This window comes from Macadamia integrifolia, chromosome 1, assembly GCF_013358625.1.
Source record: "Macadamia integrifolia cultivar HAES 741 chromosome 1, SCU_Mint_v3, whole genome shotgun sequence".
NCBI lineage: Eukaryota > Viridiplantae > Streptophyta > Magnoliopsida > Proteales > Proteaceae > Macadamia > Macadamia integrifolia.
Genome location: NC_056557.1, coordinates 35,032,722 through 35,056,490, shown reverse-complemented (window position 1 = coordinate 35,056,490; position 23,769 = coordinate 35,032,722). Strand labels below are relative to the sequence as shown.

General features: G+C 38.6%; 1 protein-coding gene and 1 long non-coding RNA gene across 2 annotated transcripts; one reads left to right on the top strand and one right to left on the bottom strand.

Annotated features, from left to right (window-relative positions):
* Positions 1-528: 528 nt before the first annotated feature.
* On the bottom strand, positions 529-1,809 carry LOC122076982. Its single transcript, XR_006139673.1, has 2 exons — positions 1,548-1,809; positions 529-1,068 (listed from the first exon to the last, which is right to left on the bottom strand). It is a non-coding gene; the product is annotated as an uncharacterized LOC122076982 (long non-coding RNA).
* Positions 1,810-9,607: 7,798 nt separating this feature from the next.
* On the top strand, positions 9,608-11,032 carry LOC122073569. The gene has a single exon (XM_042638166.1). The coding sequence runs from the start codon at positions 9,608-9,610 to the stop codon at positions 11,030-11,032; it is 1,425 nt and encodes a 474-aa protein (XP_042494100.1).
* Positions 11,033-23,769: the final 12,737 nt, after the last annotated feature.

The window sequence follows — 23,769 nt, the reverse complement described above, 5'->3', positions numbered from 1 at the left end:
CCAAAAAAAAAAAAAAAAATCAGTTGCGAGAGAAAAATTGGTGGGGAGACTGAAACTCTGTTTGAAGTGTAGCTGCACTTATGCATCATAGCCTTAGTTTTATTTAGCTTTTACGCGGAATTTCGTATATGCATTGGAAAAAAGGAAAACCCATAAATATTGAGGCATGGTTGGATTTAGAGATTAACCATTTGCGATTTCAGTTAACAGTGAACCATTGAAGTAATAACAGACTTGCAGGTACCTCTCACATTTGGGAACTGCAATTTATTACTTTAATGATCATTTTCATTGTACTAATGGGACACTATGTTGATGACAACAAGTTCAGTGCAGTGAGTTAAATATGAAGCAGAGGATATTGTTGTACAATTTGTAGAGTTGATGAATCATGCTTAGTTGCTCAGGCAGTTGCCGCAGTTCACAATTAGTTAGTTTTAATGTGTGGGTTTTTAATTTGTTCTTAGCCAACATGGCGTTGATTACCCAGATAAACTGCATCTTCCTCACTTTCTGGACCAAATCTTCTGTGAGAATGAGGGAAAACAGAAGGGAAATCAAAATAAAGAATAGGTGAAAGTTTTCGTCACTGCAGTAGCACAAAACCCTTCACCCATCTGAATTCGGAAATCCAATCCAACTAATTAAAATTTGCAGTGGGGAGAATTGGATGATCCCAAAACATCTGAAACACTAAGAACGCTAAAGACATCCAAAACCCTGAAACCCTATGAACGTTGCTCGCTCATGTGAAGAAGAAAACGATCCGAAACTCTGAAACCCAATGAACACTGCTCGCTTATGTGGAGAAGAAAACGAAAGAGCCCTGATGGGAATTGTGATGGGAATATTGGAGTTTCAATCTGAATCGTAAAGCGACGAATTTCTGCTCGTCTCTTCTTCTTTCTCCCTTCTCTCATCCTTTGTTCATCGCCGCCCTCGTCGCTCCTCTCTCCGGCCTCATGATGATGCACTCTTCTGAAGGCTGTTTTCCAGCGTGGCTAAAGCAGCGTTCCAGCAGCATCCGGCAGCGTTCCGACGTGGCTGAAGCAGTGTTCCGGCAGCGTTCTGGCATGGCTTGAATTGTTAGACCGAGGATGGAGATTAAATTAAGGGAAAGATAAGGTATAGCAGCGGTGGATTAAACCAATTCTCCAAAATCCAAGAAAAAAAAAAAAAAAAAAAAAAAAAAAAAAAATCTGAGAAACCCAATTTACTTGCTCAGTCTCTCAACCAGGACCCCAAGAAACAAAAAGATAATCTTGAAAAAAAAGTGCGCATCTAATCTTTTAGCAATTTTCTCGTCTGTTTCTTGGTAATCTCAATAAGTGCACAACAACTAACTTAGTTCTACTGGAATAATCAAAATCAGCTTCGGAGTATAAAGAAGGACTTGATCAAGTAGCCGCAGAGAACGTCGCTTGTAGCAGATTGATTGCAGAGAACGTCGCTTGTACCAAATTTGAAGACATTCTACCACAAAATATTCCATAAACGGATTGTCGTAGTGAGAAATTCTTAAAATTATAAATTTTTTTCACGATTACCTGCCTCCAAGCTTTTTGGATTGCGAAGAAACCTTGGTTCCGTCGGTTCACTTTGAACAGCCCCGGAGACTCCGTAGCAGCCGTGAAGCAGCAGAACTCAAAAAAGCTTTTGCTACTTCACCTGCGGAATCGGAGCAGAGATGGTTGAATCTTTTTCGTCCGCAGCTGCTTTCTTCTTCCTCCTCCTCTTCCTATTGTCTACACACGTAATTGGAGCAGAGATATTCAGAGTAGCGGTTTAGGGGTTGTTGAAGCTACTTCACTTCGCAGGTGGAAGATGTTATCTTATTTTATTAATTGAGGTCAAGGGTATAAGTGTAAGTTTACATACCCATCAGAGTAGTTTGGCTATTTAGATAATATGTGACTGCTGACATCATCATTTAGCAATTTAATTCTAATGAAATGTATTTATTAGAAATTTTCTGATTAAAGTGATGGATATATGAGCTCTTATTTTCATTTTTGGGGGTTACATGGAATTATGAAAACTTTTAAGGATGGTACAAGAAAATTTATTTTATATTATTTTATTTTTTTGGTAGAAACTAGAAAATTTATTTTAATGTTTCAATAACGGCAATTAGATATTTGAGACATTACAATGCCGACCAAACGGAGGGCGTGGGGAAGCACATTTTAGCCTTAAAATGTGAATCATTAGAGAAAATATTCAAAGGAATAGTGAAAAATGAGGCTTTGCTTCCAATCTTGGACAAAGTCAAAGACAGTCTAGTAGGATGGAAATGAAAGCTTCTATCCATGGCTGGGCGAGTGGAGCTTGTGCGATCCATTATTCTTGGTATGCCCAATTATAGCTTCACAGTTTATTGGTGACACTCTTCTCTTATCAATATTATGGAGTGGTAGATGAGGAATTTTATCTGCACTGGTAAAATAGATTATTTAAAAAAATCTCTGTCAAATGAGAGATGTGTTGTAGGCCCAAGGAGGAAGCGGTTTGGGGCTGAGAAGCCTTAGAGACCTTAATAAATCCTTGCTTAGCAGTATGGCTTGGAGAATCAAACATGATGACTCGCTGGAATTCAAGTTCATGAGGGCGAGATTTTAAAGGGGGACGACTCCGTTAGACCTGGGTGTAAATCATCTTATATATGGCCTGGCATCAGAAAAATGTGGAGTTTCATCTCTTCAAATGAGTGGTAGGTGGTGGGAAATGGGGAAAAGATAAATTTTTGGCCTAATAAATGGATTGGTGAGTCCTCTATCCATGACCTTGTGAATACATACAAGATTGCTAATTGGCCTTCTGTGGGGAAGATCGCTAGCCTTATTGACAATCATTAGTGGACTCTGCCTCAGGTTCAGTCTTCTACTTTGTTAGATATTTTTAATGTGGTTAGAAACATTAAAATTCCTCAGTATGATTGCAAGGACCTTTGTTTTTGGAAATGCACGCCGAATGGCTCCTTTTCCTCTAAGTCTACTTGGGAAGATATTAGGATCCACAATCCTAAAGTCCCTTGGGCCTCTCTCTTGTTTGGTGTAAAAAGTTGCAACCTAGAATGTCCATCTTGAGTTGGTGTCTTTACAAAGACCTAATCCAAACTCCTGAAATATTGAAAAACGATCTGATCCTCACATATAGAATCCATCTAAAGACAAACTCTAAGGTGGATTCCATCTGTGTGGATTAGACTATACGAGAATGGTTCTCATGCGAGAACCTGATCAACTATCGAAATATTGCTTGTGTTGGTACAGTATTTGATGGTACTTGGGACTGATAAATTGCATTTACATGCTAATGAAATGTTTATAGGTATCCCAAGGAGGCAAGATTGGAATTACATTGAATAGTGAACTTATGGTTCCTTTATCAAATGATCAAGCCGACATTGAAGCTGCTGCAAGAGCTTCTGATTTCGCATTTGGATGGTGAGTATTTATTAGTTTGTGATTGAATTGAAAAATGTTAAGAACATAATTAATCAATTAATTTCCACACTATATTTTTTATTTTTTGCTTTTCTTTTATTAGGTTTATGGATCCAATAAACTTTGGAGACTATCTGGAAAGTATGAAACATCTTGTGAGGAAGCCGCTGCCAAACATTTCACCTGAAGAATCTGCCATGTTGGCAGGGTCATATGACTTCCTTGGATTAAACTATTATACTGCAAACTATGTTACTGAAGCCCCTTCCTCTCATATAGGTAGTTATGTCACTGATGGTTGCTACAACATGTCTAGTAAGTTCAAACAGAACTCCTAATTTAATTATGTTTTGTCTAATTAAATCCAAATCATTTGGCTCAACAACCTAATATATTTCTACTTCTTTAAGGGTTTTTAATTGAATCTTAATTAAGATTTGGAAACTATTATTTTGAGTGCCTTCAACAAAGTAGGTTCCCAAATCATAAGGGAGCTAGAGGGTCCATCCACACAATAGCACGGGGATTTAGTATCAATATGGTTTCTGCTAGAGATAGGAGTTAGTTATGACACGTGTTCAGTTGTAATTATTTATGTGTTTGGTGTCTCTGTTACTGTACTATATATATATATATATATATATTCTGGTTATCAATAATATCAAATATCTTGAAATATCTTCATGGTATCAGAGCATTGAATTGCTCCTCTGAGCTTCTTTCTCTCCGTTCATGGCATCTTCCAATTTTTCCTCTGTTTCTGAAGAAATTTCTGCATCTCTCTCTGTTCTTTCTCCCAACGTTGCTTCGTATCTTCCTCTAAAACTCTTTTCTAGTAACTACCTACTCTAGAGAGCTCAATTTCTCCCTCTTCTCAAAGGCTACAGTCTTTTAGGGTATGTGGACGATTCTTTTCTTCGTCCAGTGGTTCCTGCTTCTACTTCTACAAATACAGAAGCTGTCAACTCTGCTCTTGTGGTAGCTTCCCTCTGGGATCGACAAGATCAGTTAATACTTTCTTGGATCATCTCTTCTCTCTCTGAGAATGCCTTATCACATGTTGTGAGTGCTGGTACTTCTCAAGAAGCCTGGAGTATTCTTGCTTGAGTGTTTGCCCCATTCTCTCGAACGAGGATCATGGATCTTAAAGATCGTCTCTGGCGGCTCCAAAAAGGTACAAATTCAGTTGCTGACTATCTTCTTGCTATCAGATCTGTGGCGGACACTTTGGCTACAATTGATCAACTGATCTGTGATGAGGATCTGGTTCTTGCTACACTTAGAGGTCTTGGTCCGGATTTTCGGGATTTTGCGACTTCTATTTGCTTGGATCTGAATTTGTTACCTTCATTGAACTCACGGATCTCCTTCTTAGCCATGAGAGTTTTCTAAAATCTACTTCTGATGATACTTCCGGTTCTGTCTCAACTGTAAATGTTGCTGCTACACCACAAGACTCTCGTTCACACTTTTCTCAAGGTTCTCGTCGTGCTTCGTACAATCGTTACTCTCCTCGATATCGCGGTAATCGTCGTCACCACTCCGATCAAAATCTAGGCTCTCGCCAACCATATGTTGACTATAATCAAGGTTCTCGTCAACGATATGGTTCTGATTCTGCTGGTAAGTCGAACAACAATTCTCAGGAGTCGATTCTTGGATCTCCACCACAAGGTACTCGTCCTACACACTTTACTCCGCATCAGCACTCAAATTGCCAGATCTGTGGGCATGATACTCACCTTTCATCTCACTGTCCTCAACGTTTTAATCATGCTTTTCTTGGTATCACTTACTCTGCCACTACAACTCCTCCTTGTTCTTGGTTACTTGACTCTGGATCTAACCATCACATTACTGCAGACATGAGCAATCTTGCAATTACCAGTCCTTTTTCTAGCCCTGAGCAAATAATTATCGGCAATGGGCAAGGTCTGTCTATTTCTCATACCGGATCAACCGATCTATGATGAGGATCTGGTTCTTGCTACACTTAGTTCATACTGACAAATCCCTCAACCAACAATTCGGTTTTGTTATATGATGTAACAGGTCGCCTAGAAGGAGTCCCGATCACTGTTAGTTAAAACGCATTTGCGTTTTTTTGCCGTTTAAAACACGTTTTTCCATATGCTATTATACAATACGGAAAAAAAACAGAAATGGCAAAAGAATCCGTTTTAAACGCGTTTTAAACGCATATCCATTTTTTAAGGGTAAAATAGGAATTTTATTAAAAAAATTAATTAATTAATTTAAAAAAAAAAAAAAAAAAAAAACCTATTAGTAAAAGTGAAGAGTGAAGACAATATGGTACTTGGTTTTTGGTTTTTAACTTCCATACTATCTATAGGAAAAAAATCTCATCTTCTTATAGCCCATTGAGTAATGAGAAGCTAAAGCTAGCAACATCTCATTTTCTTGTAGCCCATTGGGCTATTTTATCTTGGGACTCCCAGAGCTTTTGAAACATTAGATGCATGTATACAGGTAATAATCTCTCAAATTGCATGAGTATATTACCCCTTTTTTGAAAACTACACGTTTAATACTCGTACCATTCGTTTTCGTCCGTTTGCCGCTCTCTTTTTTTTTACCGTACTATTCATCATTTTTATCTGTTTAAAACCCGTACCATACGTTTCTGTTTTTTTGCTGTTCCCGTTTTAACTGACAGTGGTCCCGATTGGTCTACCGGTATGAATTTTGCATCCATACGCCATCATCAAATGAATTGTAGGAGTAGTTTGAGAATATACTGAAGGCAAAAGTTATTGGAACAGTCTATCTTAAAAAAACTTAGCTAAACGGGCTACCATTTTTAGCCATGTGGATCCATCCATGTATATATGTTCATGCATCCTTATGTTTTTCAATTGTACCTATATTGTTCATGCATTCTAGTGATACAATGAGTGCCTTTATGGCCAGGAATGTGAGGGATTTTAGTTCCACATAAGTTAGATAGTTTGTGATTACTAGGCATATGACCTTGGGAATTACCTCTACACTCTGAAACTCGGACTTTTAGATTGGACGTCATTACCTAGTTCTTGTAGCCACTAGATTTTAAAATCTTTACTTAACCATTTGGCAAACTATTTTTTTTGGGTTTTGGGTTGGCTCATGAAGTTCAAAAAAAGTTCATGCTATGCATGTTTAATTGCAATACCTTTGTATATATCAATCATATGTATTAACATTGTGACGACCCAAGAATATGGTAAGTACCAGACCAGCTTGGGAGATCGATGAGGTGACCCCACCAAGAATACGACAAGTACCAGGGGGTTTGGGAGATCGACGAGAGTCTGCTAACTTTAGTCCTACATCTCCTAGGGAGAGATTACTGGGATAGTTAATAACCTCTAGCCTCCTTAACATGGCACAACGCGTTTTAAAGCCTTGAGGCCCATGGGCCAAAGAGAATAATATTGTGCAAGGTTAATGGGATCGGTGCATTATAAATGGTATCAAAACAGACCCCGACAATGTATGGGGCCACAGCGGAGACACTTATGCTGAAAGGGGGGAAGTGTGACGACCCAAGAATACGGAAAGTACCAGACCCACCTGGGAGGTCTGTGAGGTGTCCCCACCAAGAATACAGCTAGTACTAGGGGGTTTGGGAGATCAATGAGGGTCTGCAAACTTTAGTCGTACATCGCCTAGGGAGAGATTACTGGGTTACATTGCCTAGGGAGAGATTACTGGGCTAGTTAATAACCTTTAGCCTCCTTAACATGGCACAATGTGTTTTAAAGCCTTGAAGCACATGGCCAAAGAGAATAATATTGTGCAAGGTTAATGGGATCGAGACGTTATAAATGGTATCAGAGCAGACCCCGACAATGTGTGGGGCCACAGCGGAGACACTTGTACCGAAAGGGGGGAAGTGTGACGACCCAAGAATACGGCAAGTACTAGACCCGCCTGGGAGATCTATGAGATGTCCCCACCAAGAATACAGCAAGTATCAGGGGGTTTGGGAGATCAGTGAGGGTCTGCAAACTTTAGTCCTACATCGCCTATGGAGAGATTACTGGGCTACATCGCCTAGGGAGAGATTACTGGGCTAGTTAATAACCTCTAGCCTCCTTAACATGGCACAACGAGTTTTAAAGCCCTGAGGTCCATGGGCCAAAGAGGATAATATTGTGCAAGATTAATGGGGCCGGGGCGCTATAAACATCTACTAAATATATAGACCGGTTCAAATTCGCTCTTTGTCTATCCACAAGGGATAAAAGATCTTCTATTTAACATAAAGGAGAAATATAATGACCCCATTGTTTACATTACTGAGAATGGTAAAACCATTAATCTATATTTCATTACACTCAGTGCCATATTGGGTGTTTAATTAATTTGATGTTAAAACAATTATAAAATTTATTGGATTTTCTTGCAGGGATTTCAGAACATAGCTCATTGATGATGGATGAATCTCTCAATGATGACCAGAGAGTAAAATCCCTTGAGGATCATCTAGTTTACCTTAAGAGTGCCATGGAGTAAGTATATATTGCATTGTTATTGTTCTTGGAGAAAACATTCATGGGATTTTATTTTATTTTTTAAATTTTTTGTGAATTGAAAAAAAAAAAAATTTGGTGGGGTGGAAGGAAAAAAAAAAAAAAAAACAAACTCTAAGAGATAAAGACAGATAAGCAAGAACTCCGGGGTGTGTGAAACAAGCACAAGAAACTATGGATACAAGAAAAAGGGGAAAGGGCAAAAAACGTTTGGGTGCAAATTTAGTAATATGGTGGTGCTTAATGTATTCTTTGCTGATTTATTGAATAAAAAATAAAAAGTAATATGGTGGCCATCCTTAACGTTAAACTTGTCTAGTTTTAACTTTTTTTTTTTTTTTTTAAGGTTTTCTTTGCACCCAAAATTAAAATTAAAAAAAAAATTTCCCGATCGCCTTGAGTGATTTGTATTCATTTATCTTAAAGACAATTTATTTATTTATTTCATTAGTTTTTAAGAATTTTTAATTTATTTTTCTTTTCTTTTGGCAGTGCTGGTGCAGGTGTGAAGGGATACTTTGTGTGGCCTTTGCTGGATAACTTTGAATGAAATGTTGGCCACACAGTCCGCTTTGGTATCAACTATGTGGGCTTCAATGATGACCTAAAAATATATCAAAAGAAGTCAGCCATATGGCTTAAAGAATTCCTCGCTCAATAATAAAGAGTGAATGTTGGTCTTCCTTCTATTTATATCCTTTGTATGGAAACTAATGCTCTCTTTGGTTTGATTTATATTTGTCTTTATTTGACTTATTTCTATTTTTATAAGTGTTTGGTATAATTTATAGTCCTTATTTCTATTTATAATAAATTAGAATAAATCACAAATCACAAATTATTCTCAAGCTATTTGTGATTTGTGTAACAAATTATTTATGTTGATTTTTTCTACCTTAAATGAGCATATGTGCTAAACTACTCAAAATCAATGATAAACAGGTAACCTAAGTATGTGTTATAATTTTTCAATAAAAAACCCCAAATCCTATCATCTCTCACTCAAAGCTCAAAGCTGAAGGTGAAAACTGAAACCTAGTTTCTCATTATATAATCTATTTTATAAATAGTAACCAAAATAATACTATTTGTGGTCCATAATTTATTGTCACAAACAATTTCTGAAAAATAATTAATAAATACAAATAGAAATCATACCAAAGAGAGCCTAAGGTTGTATTTGACATAATTTCTAGTTTTTTTTCTTCTTAATTCTAGAGAATAGTTTGTGGTTTTGAAATAAAAATAGTTTGATAACTAATACAAAATAGATTGTAATAGGTTTGGTATCTCAATGTGTGGAATAAATAATGTATTTAATATATTTTATCCATGTTATTTATTTTTTTAAAAATCCATCTACAACGTATTTAAACAAATGGCCTTAAGCAATTAGTCATTTAGGCTATGTTTGGTAGCCAAGAAAAGAAAAAAGAATCTAGAAAATAAAAGAGAAGAAAATAAATGAAATGGTGAGAAAATAAAAAGATTATGTATATTTGGTAACCAAGAGAAGAAAAGAAAAAAATTCAAAAAATTTTGAATTTTAAGAGAGAGATAGACACGTTGAAAATCGAAGATTGTAGACAAATTTTTGTATCGGTATTCTTGGAAAGAACCATATTAATGGATTTAGGAGAGAGAAGCTCTGAGGTGGCGGTGGGTGGGGGTTCCGACCCTCCTGTTGACCGGCCACCAGATCGGGGCAAACAACGAAGGATTACTGATTTTTGGAAACCTGATCTTAGGCCGCAGAGACCCCATTCCCCGGTATCTGCATCTAGGATTGATCCGATGGAATCTCTCGTTGCTAACTCGGTGGTGAGGGAGACAGCTTTACCTGTGGAAGAGGCGACTCTAGCAGACAACAATGGTCGGAATGAAAAGAACAAGAATGAAGGTAAGAAGCAGTCTTATGCTACAGTTGCACGTAGAACCTTGCCGGATGTCGAAGATTTGCCTGAGCCGATACATGCAGGATCCCACACGAAAGTGATAATACCACAGGAGGCATATGAGAAAAAGCTCCAATCCTTCACTTATGCATTGATTGGAAGGGTGAATTTTCGATTTTTATCAATGGATGATGTGCGAGGCGAACCAAAGAAAGCCTGGAATTTGAGAGGAAAGGTCAACCTTGCTCCACTGGGAAAAGGTTATATCCTGTTCAGATTTGAACTGGAAGGGGACATGGCATCTATATGGAAAAGAGAACAGATCAAGGTGAAGGGGCGGGTCATTCGCTTTCAACGGTGGCTGCCGGAATTTAACAAACATGAAGATCACATCCAGACCAAACTGGTCTGGATCCGCTACCTTGAACTGCCAATGGAGTATTGGCATGAAATTTTTATGCTTTCTATGGCAAAAGCCTCAGGTAGACCTGTTGCAATCGATAAACGAACACTGGCTGGATCAATGGGGAAATTTGCTCGTGTCTTTGTAGAGGTGGAGTTGGGGGGCGACAGGGTGGAGGAGATACAAGTAGAGAGGAGACAGTCAGAGAAGGAGACGCTTTTCTGGTTGACACAGAGAATTACTTATGAAGACGACATCGGCCGTTGCAATTTCTGCAAAAAGTTGGGTCACTCAGCGATGGAGTGCAGGGTGAAGAAGGCAGATGTGAGAAGAGAAGAAGCCATGAGGGAAGAAGGGCGGCTGGCCGACTACCATGGTAGGCTGGAGGAGACGGTGGTGGAAAAACTCGGCAACCCCAGCAACGCTGGGAGTCCTCGTTTGGAAGGAAATCCTGTCCCTCCCTCTTTTGTGGAAACTTCTTCTAATAGAACTAATCAAAATGGAAGGGCAGATTTGGTTGACTGCTTGAATAGAACCCCGACCTACGTGGACCAAGGTAATTTGGAAGTTGTGCTTCCTATTACTAACGTTCAGAATAGGGATACTCAGAATCAATTTATGGTGGATAACCCACGTCGGGAAAGTGGGTATGGATCTAACCCGGTGAATTCAGAATATGGGTCGGATGGATCTCAGGAATCCAGTGAAGAAGAAACTCAGCTTGGTGATGAGGGTGACGCCTTGGGAACGTAGGGTGCTGGGCAGAGGTTCTAGATGCATCGAACCTTACGACCGCGGAAGACTAAGGTTGTTTATGATGGTTCTCGCAAAGGTCACGAGCAGGCCTATGGTGGTAGAGGAGGTCGTGATCATGGATGGGAAGGCGCAGAGAACACTATTTTTGTTGTATCCTCTTCACAGATTGTGGATGGAAGAGTGATTATTCAGCACCAAGAAGTTGAAGCTCTGGCCAATGCTATTTGCTGGGCAGAGGGTGAAGCTAGAAGAAAAGAAAAAAATTCCACGGCAATGGGGCAGACTTCAAAGCCTGACCGTCAGGCTGGCAACAAAAAGTGATTTAATGAAGATCACCTTCTGGAACATCAGAGGGATGAAGAAGGCAGTGGGAGGGCGTGCCTTGAGAGATTTAATCTCAAAGAAGGATCCAGACCTTCTTTGCATTGCTGAACCTATGATAGATGTGAGTTCTTTTCCTAATTTATATTTTAATAAATTAGGCTTTTACTCTGATTTTATTCATAATACCCATGCGGATAGATGCCCAAATTTATTGATTTTGTGGAAGAGAAATTTAAGCTACCCTGTTGTTGTCTTTGATTTTGAGCAACATGTCACTTTTACTTTTGTTTGGGACCTTCACCGAGTTCAAGTGTCTGTGGTGTACGCATATAGCTTTAGAGTGGACAGGAGATCTCTATGGCTGAGTCTGGTAGCGGATTCCCCCCAATCTCCCACCCCATGGGCAATTATAGGGGATTTTAATGCCACGCTGCAATCCCATGAGAAACGTGGACCTGGAAATTTTAGTTACGGGTCAGCCACGGAGTTTGGTTCCATGGTCGATGCTTGTTTTATGGTTCAGGTGCCATCCTTGGGTTCTAAATTCACTTGGTCTAATAACCGCCGCAGAGGGAATGTCTGCGTCATGTTGGATAGAAGCTTCTGCAATGACGAGTGGATTGCATGCTTTCATGATTGTTCTCAGCAGGTCTTGGCTCGGGTAGTGTCTGACCACACCCCTCTGCTGTTGGTATCTGACAGTAGTCAGCGTCCCTATAACCGCCCGTTCCGATTTAATAAATTCTGGATGGACCATGAGGATTTTGAGAATGTGGTTGCCTCTTCATGGGAGGAATGGTGCTCAGGGTCTCCAATTTTGGTGCTAATGAACAAGTTAAAGCGGCTGAAAATTGCTCTTAAAAGTTGGGCGAGAGTTTCTTTTCCACATTTTGGCAGAGCGCTAGAAGAAGCTAAAAGAGACCTTGCGCAAGTGCAGGATTTAATTGACATCAATGGGATGGATGACCATCTCTTTGCTCTGGAGGCAGATGCAAAGACTGCAATTGCAAAGGCTCTAGAAAATAATGAAAAGCTATGGGCTGAAAAGGCAAGGATTAGATGGATGAAGCAAGGTGACAGAAATTCAAGGTTCTTCCACTTGTTCGCTAAATTGCGAAGAAATAGAAACTCTATCGAAGTTCTCAAAAAACAGGATGGGTCGACAATTGAAGGTCAAAGTGCTTTGGGGGAATACATTGTTGACTTGTATGAGAACTTTCACAGGGCAGCGCCTACTATTGCCCATGAGGACTTGCTAGATAGCATTCTGCCAATCTTGCAACAAGCTGATGTGTATCGTCTGGATTCTCTCCCTGGGGATGCTAAGATTAAAATGGCTGTGTGGGAATTAGACTCTGATAGTTCCCCTGGTCCGGACGACTTCTCTGGTGCGTTTTTCAGGCAGTGTTGGCTGATAATCGAAAGGGAGGTGTGCGATGGCGTGAGGTATTTTTTTAGTGCCAGTTGTATGCCAAGGGGAGTCAACAATAACTTCCTCGTACTGATTCCGAAAGCTGAAGGTGTTGACCCTTGTGTATGGGCAACTTCTTCTGCAAGATTATTTCTATGGTGATGGCTTTGCACCTTGAGCCTCTTCTCCCTAGAATTATCTCTCCCGAGCAAGGTGCTTTTCAGAAAGGCAAATTGATTCATGATAATATAAGTGTGGCGTCTGAGTTGGCAAACTTGTTATTCTCTGCCACTAGAGGAGGAGGGCTTGGCCTCAAATTCGATATCAGAAAAGCCTATGATACAATCTCTTGGGTTTTTTCTTTTTCAAGTGATGCATCGCTTTGAATTTTTTGAAAGGTGGATTCGCTGGCTTGAACAAATGCTTACATCTATGAAGATTTTGATCCTTCTCAATGGTGGCCCCCAGGGCTTCTTTTCTGTGGAGCGGGGATTGAGACAAGGTGACTTGATCTCCCTAATTCTTTTTATTATTGCAAAAGAAGTCCTATCTCTTTGCCGATGATATTTTTATTTATACCAATGCATCCTTGAGGTATGTTTGAAATCTTAAGGATTTTCTGTTGAAATACCAAGAATTCTCTGGGCAGCGCATCAATTTTGATAAAAGCAAGTTATTTCTTGGGAATATTGCTCCAAGTCGTAAGCAGAATATCCCTGAGACATTAAGTATTCCAATTTGTGACTTTCCAACGAGATATCTTGGGGTGGAGATCTTCAAGGGAAGAGTGAAGAAGGATGCATTGATGCCAGTGATGGATAGAGTCAAGCGGCAATTAGTAGGTTGGAAAGGAAAATTTTTATCAATGGCGGGCAGGGTGGAGTTGGTTAGGTCTGTCATTTATGGCATTCCTAATCATACTTTTGCAGTGTACTGGTGACCTTCATCCCTCATTCGACAATGGAGAGATGGATGAGGAACTTTATTTGGGCAGGGGAGGTGGACACTTCGAAGTCAATTACAGTGAAATGGGATCTTCTTTGTAAGTCAAAGAAGGAAAGGGGTTTAGGAATCAGGAGGCTCAGAGATTCAAACAAGGCAATGTTGATTAAGCTTGTTTGGAGTATTAAGCATGAGAAGTCTGCGTCTAGCTCTTTCCTTAGGGCTCATTTTGTTAAGAAGGATGGGTCTTTCAACAAGGGTTACCGGCCTTCATCTATTGCTTTGGGCATGAGAAAGCTTTGGGACTTTGTGGCACAGAATGAGAGATGGATCATTGGCAATGGTAGCCTCGCCTTCTTCTGGAAGGACAAGTGGTGGGGTCCAAAATCGGTGATAGAGGAACTTAGCCTCGACAACCCTCCTCATACCTCACTATCAGCTAAGGTGTGTGATTTTATCTGGAACGGTGAGTGGGACCTTCCAGTTGTTAGATCTAACCTTCTTAGTAATACTTTTAATATGATTAAGGAAATCAAGCTCCCCATCGGTCCTCTTGAGGATGTTTACGCTTGGCAGCTGACCCCCTCAAGCTCAATGCGCTTGGCAGCTGACCCCCTCAAGCTCAATCTAGACTGCTTCCTCTTGGGAGGACCTTAGAAGGAAAGCTCCATCAGTACACTGGAGTTCAGTGATTTGGTGTAAAGGCCTTTCCCTTAGGTACTCCACTCTAGGATGGCGCCTAGCTCATGGGTGACTCCCTACCGATGATGTTGTTAGGAAAAAGGGGGTTCAGATGGCATCTAAATGCTCGCTCTGTGAATGTGTGGAGGAAAGCATGGCCCATATTTTTCTAAGCTACACTTACTCGGTGGAGATTTGGGAAAGATTTGACTCATTGTTTTGGGTTCAGATGGTCGGTGCAGCAGTTGGTGGATGACTTCATTAAATGGTGGAAAAGGACGGCAAGCTGCATTATCTTAAAAATCCCATGGCTGATGGGACTTTCTATTGCTGCAAGCCATATCTGGTGGAAGAGAAATAGCAGAAGGTACGAAGATAAAGCAAGACCCACGAAGTATCCTTTTGAATATATTTGTAAGGAAATTAGTCTCTAAGCAGGTAGCTACAGGGGTGAGGTGAGATATGTTGTTGATATTCTTTGTTGCAGGAACTTGGGGCTGACCATGGAGAACCCTAGAGTCCCCCAGCCTCTGGAAGTTCATTGGTGTAAACCTCCAATAAATTGGGTGAAAGCCAATGTTGATGGGAGCTCTAGGAAATCCTGGCCACGCTGGGGTGGGCGGTGTTATTCGAGATAGTGATGGTAAAGTCTGTAAGTCTTTCAACATATTCTTGGGAATAAAGAAGATTTATGAGTTGAGTTTGAGACTGTGATGGAAGGAATTATGATGGCGCAATCCATGGAGTCTAGGGGTCTCTGGATTGAATCGGGCAGCTGTAGTGGTGATGGCGATCCACAATAATCAAATTCCTTGGTTTATTCTCCAAAATTTGGTTTTTGCCCTCCCATTCTTAGAGTCTATTCCTTGGAAAACCTCTCACTGTTTCCGCGAGGCGAATCCCATTGCCAACTATCTTGCAAAGAAGGCCTCTAAGTTGGGGATCTCTGATTTCTCGGTGATCTTTCCAAGGCATGTTCAGAGTGACTTGGAGAATGATGCTATAGATAGGCATAGATTTAAATTCTGCTAGGGCACTTCTTGGTCTCTCTGCTAATGGCCATGCCGAATGTGGAGTTAGTAAGTTTCTCTAGTGGTTTCTGCCTTGTTCGAGTTATTTTATGTTGTTCTTTTGTTTCTTCTTTTAATAAAATCACCTTTTAGCAAAAAAAAAAAAAAAAAAGACATAGGAAATCATTGTGTAATAATTCTTTTTTTTTGTCTTATTATATTTTCATATTTTCTCATTTTTTTTGTGTTTTTTACAAGATTTTTTTTTTACCAAAAGAAAACTTCACAATTCCCAAGAGGAATTTTGAATTTCAAAAGCTGAATCTTCTCTTGGGTGAAGACATAATAAGTGCAAAGAAAAATTCTTAACTCAAGAAAAAAAGTACAAAAAATATACTTTTTTCTTTTCTTTTCTTTTCTTTTCTTCTCTTGGCTACCAAACACAGCCTTAGGAAAATGATCTAGACTCATACTCACATGCACATATAAAGATACGCGGAGGGTGGGAGAGAGACCAATAGGTTTTTTTTTTTTTTGGTGGGGGATAAGGGGTGGCACTACAAAGCCCACTAGTGGGGCCAAAAGATGGAATTGGACACCCAAGGGGGACACCCTAGGGAATTGCAGGGTGGGATGTGGGTGAGCAAACGATGAAACCAAGTGCACTTTGTGAAGATTTGATCCGCTGACCAAACTTCGAATACACTCTTAAGTTTGCAGTGCCAAACAACTAGGGCAAGCCTAGGTGTGCAGGGAACAAATGGTTCAAAGTAGCATAGAGAATTCTTCACTATAGTCATTGAGGGCAATAAGTTACATAAAAAAACAATCTGTATGTACTTGTAATGCAAATTGTCTTTTAAAGAGAAGCAGCATGGGCTTCTAACGACAACTATCTAGTGTAATTAGTGAAGTTCTGATTTTTATTTTCGCTAGAAGATGATTTTATTGGAAAAAAGGGAAAGAAAGAAATATATCATAAGGAAACAGGGACAGAATAGAAACCCCTAGAGCCATAATGCTCTCCACCTTCAACATGGCCATCAGCAGAGAGAGCAAGAAATGCCTTAGTGAAGTTCTGATTTACCAGAAGGAGATTTTGATTTCGGGTCTCCTGTTACCTTCCCCCTCCCCCTTCTATACTGTAGCCATATTAAAAAATAAGAACATGGGCATCTCCTTTCACACTCATATGAGGTCTAGCCAAGCAACAAGAAATGCATGCCAAGTCTGCCTTTAGAAGTTTGTGGGTGTCAAAACTCATGTGATGGTAGTCCATTATGATTCCTATTTGACCAATTGATTTATCGTATTTTTATAAAGGGGAGCGTGGCCCCTATACTGAGACACAATGATGCTCTAAATGACCACTGTGGCCCTTTGGTATCCTCATGATCGATGCCTGTGTACGTGTTGCCATTGCTCGGGTGCATACGTCCATGCTCCTTTTTTTTTCTATTTTTTTCAAGGGAAAAGGTTTATGAAAGGCAATGTGGCCCTGACACTAGTGCGGGACCAATAGAAGGGAATATGAAAACATCAATTGATAGGAGATTTTCACCTTTCATGAGGTGTGGAGCAGTTATTTCACCCCCTTTGTGTCTGGACATATAAGTCATCCTGCCTTTTGACTTCTTTTCTTCTTTATAAATCTTTGTAAATTTATACCATAATTTAACTCATAGTTTATGCTCATATTAGGGCCGAAAATTTCCCATTGAGATGGATACATGGTTGATGTGCACCATGTCCTACCACATGGGCAACTGGCGAACGCCTGAATTTGTTTTCACCTAGCTTAGATATTTTTTCAAACCTTGGAGTACAACTTATTATTATTATTATTATTATTATTATTATTATTATTATTATTATTATTATCTATTCCAAATTAATAGGTCCAATCCTTAGATATTTTTTCAGTGTCAAAGTGCAATTTCTTTCTCACATAAGTTATTTTATTATTTTTTCACCTATTGATGTGGCGTGCAGATTCTTCCCTGGATTGACAACAAGATAAATCATCTTCTTTTTCAATATTTGAGTTGAGAAATAGATCCATGCTCAGCAATATCCCCTTAAACCCTAGCTCTCAGCAAGGGTTGAGGATTGATCAAGCGGCCTCTTGTTTGATAGCCCTGCATGCGGTCCCATTGGCTGGGGTGCTGATGTATGCTTCATGCAATCTAGCTGCAATTCTCAATTCATTTGAATAAATGGATAAAAACTTAAGCATTTGCTAGTAGAACGACCACATCACAAGCTTAACTAAAAAGACCCAGTTGATATTTACCACTGTACCCCTAACCTTTTTGCATTCTCAATCCTTGAAATAATTGTCATGGGATTTTGGAATTTGTACAAATTCCAAAATAATTCCTGAAGTTTTACACGATCCTGCCTTCTCATTCCGAAATACACCATCAGCTCCTGCTTTGCCTGGATTTCCCAAAGGACAATCATTTGTATTCAACTTCAACCAACCTATCGGAGGAGGACACCAATATATCTCAAAAATTTATCGACACTTGCACTGCACCCCTGGAATTCCCAATCTTCTGGCACATTACAGATCAGCAATTGATATAGCCGAACCTGTGTGAGCCAAAGTTTGATAGCATATCTCATTTTTTACCCTCGCAAAGCAGAAATTCATAGGTTTGTAAACCCCTTCATAGCATCTTGCATTCCTCTCCATCCAAATGAAGTAGGGGATTAGAACAAATCCCTTTTGCCAAACTCCTTTAAATGAAACTGACTTCGCTTGAACTTTCCACCATGCTATCAAATGATCATCACCTACATAAATAGGCCATTGCACACCAAAACAATCACCAAACTCTCGCAACGTCGAGATAGTAAAGCTGCATTCATAAAAATATGACTTTTGACTCCTCCGCTTGGCCACATAGGTCACACCTGGAAGACATAGATACGCCCCTTCTTTTCTCATTAACATCTAAAGCCAACTTGTTCTTTAGCAACTTCCAATCAAAAAACAGCTTGGTAATGTTGAAAAGAAGACTGCCACAATAACGATGACCAACCAACCTTAGGCAACCTCCTTAATTCCAATATTCTCCCAAGCAGATTTCATTGTAAATATTCCAGAAGTGGATGGACACCAATAACAAACATCCACCATATCTGACATATAAATACACTTTGCTTTTGCAAATATTTCAATAATAAAATCCGACTCCACTTGAGAAAAATTTCAACTATAATTTTAAATAGGAGAATTTACTATCACTCCCCTACACTTGGCCTATATTCACTAAAACTCCCCTATATTTTACTTTTTAACTGATACTCCCCTGCTTTTTGATTTTTACATCTCTTTCTCCCTTGCACTTTTTAAATACCCAGATTATCCTTCATTTTCACTTGTAACCTATTACACTTTTTTCAAATTGAATGGTTCAAAACATGGTTTGAACCAAACCACTTACAAATTCTGTCTCATCCAATCATCAAGGATACTGGCATAGCTGATGTGTCCTTAAGGATATTATTTATTTATTTATTTTTATTATTACTATTATTATTTATTTTTTCTTATCCAATCATCAGGGATGTTGTTTATTTATTATTATTAATATTTTTTTTATCTCATCCATCATCACTAATTTAGCAATCTATTTTTTTATCAGCAATAGATTGGTATTGATCTCAGCCAATCTGAGGATTAAAAAAAATTAAAATCGTGAGATACCCAATTGGAACATATGATACCAATATAAATATAGATCGGATACAAAATTATTCTTTTGTGAATTTACAATACCCTTGATGATTGGATAAGACAAAACTTGTCAGTGGTTTGGTTCAAACCATATTTTGAACCAATCAATTTTAAAATAGTGTAATATATTACTGTAGGTATCATGGACCTCCGTCAGGTCGCGATATGGCGCTTAGCGCGTGTACACACGCTAGGGTTCGACCCTAATGAGATGAGATAGTATCCTCTGGTCATCAAATGTCAAGGGAGGATACACGTTATGGGTAAATGGGAGTCACCACCTAGAAAGGGTCTAGGACCCATAAATGTCTCCCCCAATCAAGGGAGAGAGACTAATGACTCTAATGGATAAGGCTGGTTTACACCAAGATTCTGAACAAGTGTCAAGTGACAGACTAGGAAGGTATTAGGCACCCAGTCTGCCCGACCCTAAGGCCGGTCTCCTTTTGTTTGACCAAAGTTTTTTTGTACCCTACTAATTAGTCCTAAATCTAGGTCACTGAAAACCCTAAACTAGGTATCTAAGCATGACATGTGAAAACCTTAAACCAAGTGTCTAAATTATGCTAGCTACATTATGATGCAAATAATGAAATGATTACGCTAATTAAAAAAATTAAAAACCCTAAATTAAACTAACTCAATTAATTGAGCCTAACGTAGATGGATGATTGATGAATTTATGAAATCCCAAATTGAATTACTTAAAATGATTAATCCCAATCCCTAGTAATTTGTGAAATAAATTATTGCAATCCTACTTAATCTAATTGGTAAAAATATTTATAAATTAAATGAGACCTAATTAATTTATAAAAAAAAAAATGAAATGGATTAATTATATTAAATGAATGCATTTTTACCAATCTACCTAATCTAGTATAGGACCTAAATTTTAATTAAATTAATTATGAAACCTAATTGCACTAATTATGTTTACCTTAAGCTAATCTAAGATGAATTAAACATTTTTCAAAACCCTAGTTAAGCTAATGAGAAGAGAATCTTTTAACTAAATAAATGCAATGCTAATTATCTTCTAAATTAAATATGTCTAATGATTATTTTCTGCTATACCTATATTATGTTAGAGTCTAAATATTATATTAATTGAACCCATTAAATAATTAAAACAACTAATTACGATAAAGAAAAACACTAGTGAAAAATGATATATGAGCTTAAGTAATTAAACTAATCAAAGAAGCTAAATGGAATGATTAAAGAAAGCTAAACAAGCTAAAAGAAGGGAAAATTGGATGAATTGGAATACAAGTATACTAATTGCACTATATTAAACAAGATCTGATTTTTTTATTGCATTTAAAGAAAGAGGGTGAAAAGCCCTAAAAAATAAGAAATTATAACACAAACCCATTCCCCAAATACGTCCTAATGCTACGGGCCGGTTTGAGGGGCCAGCCACGCCCAAACTAGTCTACGTCCTAAACTACGTCCCATATATTATTAAGAGAGAAAAGAAACAAGGAAACAGACTAACTTATCAAAATTATTTAATCCACAATGAACAATTGAGACTATGATGAAGAAAAAAAAATGCAGAGGGATTGTTCTGTTTTTGATTCAGAGTTTTTGATTCAGAGAGAGGAAAAAAAAAAGGAAAGACATGGAGCAAAAAAAAAAAACAAACGATGGAGAGGGAGTTGTGTGGGGTGGCTGGGCTCAGTTAAGGAGAAGAAGTATAAGAAGAAAGAGAAGGGAGGTTCGGTGGCTGCTGGTTAGCAGTTGCAGCAGCAGGGAAAAAGAAGTGAAAAAGAAGAAGAAGAAGAAGAAGAAGAGAAAGCAGGTTCGGTGAGACTGATTAGCAGTTGCAGCAGCAAGGAAAAAGAAGAGAAAAAGACGAAGAAGAAGAAGAAGAAGAAGAAGAGAAAGGAGGTTCGGTGGGACTGGTTAGCAGTTGCAGCAGCAGGGAAAAAGAAGAGAAGAAGAAGAATGAGAGAAGGAGAAGAAGTTGCAGGTTTCAGCCATGGAAAAGGAAAGGAGAAGAAGAGAAGGGAGGAGAAGAAGAGTTGGCAGCTAGAGTTGGGGTTCAACAAGGAAAAGAAGAAGAAGATGGGAGGTAGATGAATGGTGGCTGCTGGAAGGGATGGAATAAGTTACAAAAGAGGAGGAAGGTTCGGAGGGTTTCAGTAGAAAGAAAAAGGAGGAGAAGATGGGTTCAGGTTCGGTTAAGGAAAAAAGAAGGAAGGAGAAGGGGATGGAGAGGATTCGGCCATGGTAAAAGAGAAAAGAAGAGAAGAAGAAGAAGAAGAAAAATAACAAAAAGGGTTGCAGGTTTGGAAGAAATGGGAGGTGGCAGCCATGGAGAAGGGAAGGAGAAGAAAAAGTAGTTGCAGGTTTATGGATTCAACAACAAGGAACAGAAGAGAAGGAGAAGATGAGAAGAAGAAGAAGAAGAAGAAGAAGTAGTTGCAGGTCTGAGGTTTCAGCAATGGGGAAGAAAGTTTGGGAAGAGCTGAGAAGATAGAAACGGGTCGGCCATGGCAAGAGAAGTGGTTGGAGAAGAAAGGAAGAAGAGATAAAGAAAGGGGAGAAAGGATTAGGGTTCTTGGATCCTAATCCTAGGGCCTAGATCTAAAGGATAAAACAATTAACAATTAACAATTAAGTAGAATCATAAAGCCAAATGTAAAGTCAAATTCAATTTAAATTAAAACAAACCAAAAACAATAATTAAGTCTGAATGAACCTAATTACATCTAATTGAACCGGAAAAAACTAAAATGAATATAATTAAACCAATTAAACAAAAATCATATTTAATTGAACCAAAAGACCTAAATACACCTAATTGAATCGGGTCACATCTAATAAACCATATTAAACCAAATTGAAACTAATTAAACCTAATTAATCTAAATGAACCAATCATTAATAAATTAAAACCTAATCTATTAAATTAGATAAACTAGTTCTAAATTGCAATTAGGAGAAGAAAAATACCTTAAATCTAGTTTTAATCAAGAAACAATGGGAGATAACCCTTGTGCTTCAAGCCCCAAATCGAACCGAACCGGATTAGATCTCCCGGCTCAAGGAAGGATTAATGTGTTAAACTTTTAGACTTGGAGAATATTTGATTTTAAAGGGAAGAAGTTAGCCAAAACCTTAATGGGACCATCCTCTCTCCCAAATTCTCAATTTTTTCTCCTCCTTTTTTAGGAAGAAAGGAAGGGCTATACTTATAGCCTTGTGACTTGAGACAATTCTCTCTTCTTTCTTATGTGGGACTAAAAAACTAGAGAGAATTGTCCAAAAATGCTTGCTTTTGGACAAAGGGATCTGGACGCCATGTGGCACTCCTTGGTTGCTCATAATGGAATCTGATACCGAACTTTGGAGTCAACTTTCGGGAGTCATTTCTTTCAGACCGTTGGTCAGAATTCGACATGTAATATGTCGTTAGAAAGCTCAATCCGAGCACTATCCAATGATGTGAGGCACGATTGTGGTCTCGACCGAGAACCTTTATGAAAATATGTAAAAAGTAGGGATCCGGATCATATAATGAAAAAGAGAATCGGGCGTCGATTCGCATAGTTCTCGCATCAAAGTGTAATGTCCGACTTGAGGGGACTAACAACAATAATCCACAACATCAAATTCCAATTTTTGAAAACATTTTCTCTTGAAATTTTATAGGGGAAAAATGGTCATTTTCTAATCTAAGCTTGAAAATTCTCCAAGTCTAAAATGTCCAACATGTAATTCTTCATATTTTCATCATTGCCGGGGGGTGACAAAATTCGGTGTCTACAGTTACAACTGAAAAAGAATGGTCATTTGGGTTTTTAAAAAGAGCAGGGGACAAAAAAAATGTAAAAATCAAAAACCAAGGGAGTATCAGTAAAAAAATAAAAATAGGAAAGTTTTAGTAAATATAGGTCAAGTGTGGGGGAGTGATAGTAAATTTTCCTTTTAAATAAAATCTGAAACTTTGACTTTTAACTCACAAAAAATCCAATGTCAAAGTTTGACAGCTCTTCAATAGAACTTTGACCCAGCCAACTATCAAACGGACCCACACAAGAAGTCATGATCTCCGTATCAGTCATGAGGAAAAATGATCTACTCACACGCATATGCAAAAACAAAGGAAGGATGGCAGAGTGAACAATGGGGTTTTTTTTTTAGGGGGTGCAGGGGCTCTACTAAGCCCACTAGTAAGCGTCAGCTGAAGATGGAATTGGGGCCGAGGGGGCCACCCTAGGGAATTACAGGGTGGGGTGGAGCAAGTCACGAACCAAGTCAGTAGTACGGGAAAAAAATTTGGCTGCTATCTAGGTTACAGCACTGTCAAAGAAATAGAATAATTCACCTTTTCCTTGTGGTTTCATAAATACCTTCTTAAATTTTAATATTTTTATAAAATCCCCTTAAAGATTCTATTTCTTTAGCTGTAAACAAGGTTGCAGCCAAGTTTCATTTGTGCCAAAAACAGCCAGGGTAAGCCTAAGTGTGCAAGGAACAAATGGATCAGGGTAGCATATATGTGGAACTCTTCACTCTAAGTCATTGATGAAAATAAATTACATCAAAGAACAATTTGTATAGGTATTATTTCCAGTATTTGTGATGCAAATTATCTTTTAGAGAGAAG